The sequence below is a fragment of the Bison bison genome, unplaced genomic scaffold (assembly GCF_000754665.1).
Source record: "Bison bison bison isolate TAMUID 2011002044 unplaced genomic scaffold, Bison_UMD1.0 scf7180017864105, whole genome shotgun sequence".
NCBI lineage: Eukaryota > Metazoa > Chordata > Mammalia > Artiodactyla > Bovidae > Bison > Bison bison.
In genome coordinates, this window is record NW_011494677.1 from 292047 (window position 1) to 297942 (window position 5896).

A 5896-nucleotide genomic window follows, 5' to 3' on the forward strand; every position below is an offset into this window, starting at 1 on the left:
TGAACTCCAGGAGTTGGTGATGGACAGGGAGGCCTGGTGTGCTGCGATTCATGGGGTCACAAAGAGTCGGACACGACTGAGTGACTGAACTGAACTGAAGCCAACTTTTTCACTCTCCTCTTTCACTTTCATCAAGAGGCTGTTTAGTTCCACTTTACTTTCTACCATAAGGGTGGTGTCATCTGCATATCTGAGGTTATTGATATTTCTCCCAGCAATCTTGATTCCAGCTTGTGCTTCTTCCAGCCCAGCATTTCTCATGATGAACTCTGCATATAAGTTAAATAAGCAGGGTGACAATACTTGACGCACTCCTTTTCCTATTTGGAACCAGTCTGTTGTTCCATGTCCAGTTCTAACTGTTGCTTCCTGACCTACATATAGGTTTCTCAAGAGCCTTAGTTGCTCAGTCACATCCAGTTCTTGGCAACCCTATGGACTGTAGCCCGCCAGACTCCTCTGTCCATGGAATTCTCCAGGCAAGAATCTTCCCTGACCCAGGGATCAAAGCTGGGTTTCTTGCATTGCAGGCATATTCTTTACTATCTGAGTCACCAGGAAGCCTGGAGGGGAAGAAAAGTCCGAACCAACTCCCCTTACCTTTCAGCTGGCGCTCATGGAATTCGGCCAAGAACTGCCGAATGCGATCCGAGGGAATTGCAAAGGAGATTCCTGCAGTCACCTTCAGTGTGTTTATGCCAATCACATCACCATCCTGCCAAAGGAGGGGACATCGCTCAGCTGCCCAGCTGTGCAGACTGAACAGGCAAAGGAAGGAGAGAGCTTAGGGATGCTTAGGGTGGAGCAGCAGGTGGCATCTTAGAGGACCAGCAGTGTGGCGGGTTACAGAGGGGGCCTACTCCAGTACAGATTCCTGCTGAGGAGTTTGGGGTTTTAATCCTGAGCTCACTTTTTTTTTTCTTGCTCAAATTACATTGATTTTTCAAAGTGAACCACAGTTTATATTTCAACACAGATATGAGAATAAGGAATATATGCCTTCCAATTCCTTAAATGAGACTAAAAATAAACATGGAAAAGGCAAAAAGCTGTTGACTTTCAGTCACACTTCAATGAAACTATTCAGAAGATTCAGCAAATTGACCTTAGGAACAAAGCTCCCCTAAACATAAATTATGAAGTGGGAAATACTTTTTCTGAATTTCATCATCCCTTAGCTTTTGTTACGTAATGGGCAGGAGAAAAAAAAAAAAGACTTCCTATCACACTGAAATACAGATTATAATTCAATAGGTCTGGAGTGTGACTTGAAATTCAGCATTTCATCTCCGCTCTAGTAAATTCATTGTCTACTGGAAAAAGCAGGCCCCAAACCACGTGCAATGTTATAAGTAAAAAGTGCTCAGTGATTTCACACCCAAGGCATCCTCCTACAAGCAAATGTAGCATGTAAAGAGGAACCAAAAACGACCCACTCAAAGGGACTCAGAGGCTACGGTCACAGGCTGTGTTTCAGACAGCACTGGCCTCTCACGTTGCCACATGTATTTGAGCAACTGGAAACCCTGGCATTGCCACCAGGGATGTTGATTAAAATTTAAGAATTAAATACATGAGAGAGCAATGTTGTTGATGCCTTTATCGTCTCTACGCAGGTCAATACTAAATTAGCATTTTGGGGTGAGAGTTAGTTCTTCACATGTGGAAGCAGGAGGTCATCAGGGATATACATTCCACAGTAGAGTGGTCGTTTGACATAATTTGGGTTTAGTACCCAGGACTTTTGTTAAGTACCCAAGGAAAGCAGAGAACACGTGGAAGAGATGTAAGTAGGTGTGAAGGAAACTCTGGCACCCTCAACTGGATGAGCTCACACACCAGGATGACAAACCCATCGTAGATCTGAAATTTTCCTAACTCTTCACTTACGGTGCAGTAATAGAAAAGCACCAGACCACACGTCTCCACACAGGAGCAACATGGCCATCTGCACCATGAAATGTCAAGTCTCTGAAAGCTAGGAAGAGGTGTGAGGCAACAAATAAAGTGGCTACTTACCAAGTTCACTAGAGGCCCCCCAGAATTCCCGTGCTGAAGACAGAATTGGAAAAAGCCATCAGTACTTTTTTCCTGGTCACATCTACATAGTCCCTAAAGAGGTTTATCAAAATCAGCCTGCTCTAGTGAGCCCCTGTTCCCGCAGGGCAGGCAAAGGCAAGCTGCATCATCATCAATTCCGAAATCAGTGCAGGTAAAGAACGATAGGAAGAGGGGACTTCCCTGGTGGTCCAGAGGCTAAGACTCCTCACTACCAAGGCAGGAGGGCCCAGTTCCATCCCTAGTCAGGGAACTAGACTCCACGTGCCCCAACTAGATCCCAAGTGCCACAACTAAGACTCAGACAGATAGATAAATAAATAAACAAATAAACGAATATCTTAAAATTAAAAAAAAGAACAACAGCAAGGGGACCACCACTTCCTATGGCAGTGGTGACCTCTGTGACAGACCCTAAGAGACCATCCAGTATCGTGGATGCCAGTTATCACATCTCACAGGCTGACCTCTAACAGCATGGCACTCCAGCCCTCCCACGAGGGTAGACCTGATCTCTGGACATCCCTGAAAGGCCAAAGGGAAACAAAGGTACCCTGAAGTGTTCTTCTCACTGCATTGCCGGTGAGATCTTACTGGCCACTGCATCTTACAGGCTGAGGACAGCCACCCCCGTGACTTACATTAATTATGGCATCCGTCTGGATATAATCCATGTCTGAATCCTTCAGCCCAAGCTCTTTGCCCCCTCGCTGGGTGGTGCTGACAATTCCTGCCGTCACTGTGTTCTGCAGTGAAAACGGGCTCCCCAAGGCCACCACGAACTCGCCAGCTCGCAGGTCAGATGACTTTCCCAGCAGCAATACAGGGAGGTCAGTCTGTATGTGGGTGAGGAGGGATGAGATGGATAAATCAAGAATGGACTCAATCAGCATTTGTGTATAACATATAAATGACACGGGCACTACCATTTTAGCACCCGGAATCTAAGAATCAACCACACACCTCGGTTCTACAACTGCCTGAGGCTTCTTCCTTACACTCCGACTACACCAGACTCTCACTTGTTAAGATGATCAGACGATCTCTAAAATATACAATCACTGCTTGTAGAAATGATAAGTAAACAAAGTGAAGTTAATTGATGAAATATAAACTGATGTTAGCAGTTTACTCAGCCCGAATCCAGCTCACAAGTTTGCAAAGTTAACAAGCCATGAACAGAAAGGAGGTCACCCAAAGCAGTCTTTCTCTTTAACTGTGCACATGAACCTCTTGGGAATCATACGAAGAGGTAGGTTCTCACAGACGTAGCGAATGGACATGTGGACACAGGGTGGGAAGGAGAGGGTGGAACGAATCAGGAGAGCAGCTCTGACACATACACACCGCCATGTGTGAAAGAGAGAGCTAGTGGGAAGCTGTGGCATAGCACTGGGAGCTCAGCTTGGTGCTCTGTGATGACCTAGAGGGGTGAGATGGTGGAGGGAGTGGGAGGGAGGCTCCTGATGGAGGGGATGTACGTACACAAATAGCTGATTGACTTTGCCGCAGGCAAAACTAATACAATTTGTAAAGTTTAAAAATAAAATAAAATTAAAAAAAAAAAAACTAAAGAGAAAGAAAATAAAAGAGAGCATAGTACCATAGGATTATAGAGGTGAATAAAATAAAAAAAGAAAAGGCAGGTTCTGATTCAGTCGATCTGAGTTGTCTAAACACTTCTCAGATGATGTCAGTACTGCCGGGATGTGGACCACTTTGCATAGAAGGAACTCAAAGCACATCTTAGCAGCTTGGAATCCACTACAGTCATGTCTGGTGTTCTAAGACAGCAGAGAAATAAGTTTCCCAGAAGCAGGCTCTGTTGGAGAAGGAACTGAAGGAGAAAAAAAGACAGCTGTGTAGTTAATAGAAATTGCTAGGGATGGACAGACGGGCATGGGAAAAAATAAAAAAAAGGAGTGACGAACAGAAAGAAAGAGAACAGGGGTGGGAGACGAAGGAAACATATAGCAAGAAGAAAGATGTGTGATCGGGTGGGGAAGAAAAGACCAGCAAGTTGATGAAAATCCCCAAATACGCAGACTCACATTTGGCTCAATCTTGATCAGGGCAAGATCCAGTTTATGGTCAATGTCCTTGACGGTGGCTTCATACTGGACCCCACTCTGCAGCTCCACCTGGATCCGCTGCTGGTTAGTGAGGACGTGGGCGTTCGTAACAATGAGCCCATCCTCAGACACTATGAACCCAGAGGCACTGGACACAGGAACATCCTCACTGCCGAGAGGTGACCTGTCTCAGCAAGACAATAGCATAAGCCAAGGGCAGGCAAATCAGGGCATCCGCTGTAATCTGGAAGCACGAGAAACCTGGCGTTTATCAAACATTCTCTCACTCTAGCTTCCTCAGACATTGTACTTCTCCCTGTTTCCATTCTCTCCACGTTAACCGGACTCTGTGTGTTCAGTGCCTTGGCCATCCCTTAGGAACAGGACTGAGAGCTGATTCCAATTCTCCTTTTCCAGGAATGCCCCCGTCTTGCTGCTCAAAGTAGCTGTCCTCTGCTTCAAAGAGGACTAACCTAATCGTGGAGAAGGAAATGACAACCCACTCCAATATTCTTGCCTGAGAAATCCCACAGGCAGAGGAGCCCGGCATGGGGTCGCAAAAGAGTCAGACACGACTCAGCGACTAAACCCAATCCTGGGGGCAAAAGTGGATCTAGTGCCACTTTATCCAGCACCCAAGCAAGGAGGGAGCCAGAGAAGTCTGGTCCCTGCCTATTTTCCACTCCGAACTGGCCTAGAACTGACATATGACAAGTTTCTCTTGCCCTCTGGGTCTGGGATTCCTTTCATGCAGAAGATGCCAGGCAAGATCACCATCGAGAAGCCTCCTGGCTCTTGCATTTGACCTCGAATTTGTCTGAGGGAGAGAAATACCTCAGGTTTGCAAGTAGCAATCCTTATGACTAGGGCTTTTTGGCGAAACGACCAACAGATTATACAAGGTCTTTGAGCCCCTTGATTTTCTCAGGGCGGTTTTTAAGACTGAGTGATGCTGGGAGAACTAACTGATGCTGGAAGGGCGGATGCGGTGGGAGTGGGGGCGGGCGCGGATGGAGCAGAGAGGCTCTCAGGAAACTTAGCCCAGGATTCTAGCTTCCTCCTCAGACCCCTTTTACCTGCGGAACAGCTGTAAATGGACCACGGATGGCGCCACCTTCTCCACCACTGAGGCGATGAAGTTGAACTTGTTCCTGAGCCAGCCTGCACTTCCGGTCCCTGCGAAGAGATGCTTTATTCTTGGGGCAGGGGTTGGAGGAGTAGGACCCTGGCTGCCTGGCCGCATGGAGTATCACCTCTTAAATCTCCCGTCCTCTCTCCCGTTTCCCTCCCTTTCCTCTCTACCGTCTCCCCCATGAGGATACACCATGAGGAGACCAGACCTGTCATCCTGATTGGGAAATTACTTAAAAGGGAAGACGGTGGTCAACAGCTATGGGGAGGAAATGGGGGAGCAACCACATGGGAGCCGGTAAGCAGACACCAAACTTCAGGAGCATGCGTGCTCAGTCGTGTCCGACTCTTTGCTACCCCATTGGCTGTAGCCCACCAGGCCTCCTCTGTCCATGGGATTCTCCAGACAAGAACACTGGAGTGGGTTGCCATGCCCTCCTCCAGGGGATCTTCCCCACCCAGGGATCGAACCCTCATCTCTTGCGTCTCCTGCATTGGCAGGAGAATTCTTTACCCCTGAGCCGCCACACTTAAGGAGGGAATAAAATCGGGAGCTCGGAGGCACTGACTCCCTTTGGCAAGGCAGCCGGGAGGAGCCGGCTGCAAACCCCGCGATGGGAACTCACTGGTTAAAG

At 47.6% G+C, this 5896-nt stretch overlaps 1 protein-coding gene across 1 annotated transcript in view; it reads right to left on the reverse strand.

Annotated features, from left to right (window-relative positions):
• The window catches only part of HTRA4 (HtrA serine peptidase 4), a 15061-nt gene extending 9447 nt beyond the window's left edge, over positions 1 to 5614 (reverse strand). The window contains exons 1-5 of the mRNA XM_010838756.1: positions 5207 to 5614; positions 4110 to 4314; positions 2700 to 2894; positions 2020 to 2052; positions 601 to 715 (exon numbers count right to left, since the gene is read on the reverse strand). Of these exons, the coding sequence (XP_010837058.1) occupies positions 601 to 715; positions 2020 to 2052; positions 2700 to 2894; positions 4110 to 4314; positions 5207 to 5373 (715 nt within the window). The 5' untranslated portion in view covers positions 5374 to 5614. The remainder of the gene's footprint in view (positions 1 to 600; positions 716 to 2019; positions 2053 to 2699; positions 2895 to 4109; positions 4315 to 5206) is intronic.
• Between the last annotated feature and the right edge of the window lie 282 nt (positions 5615 to 5896).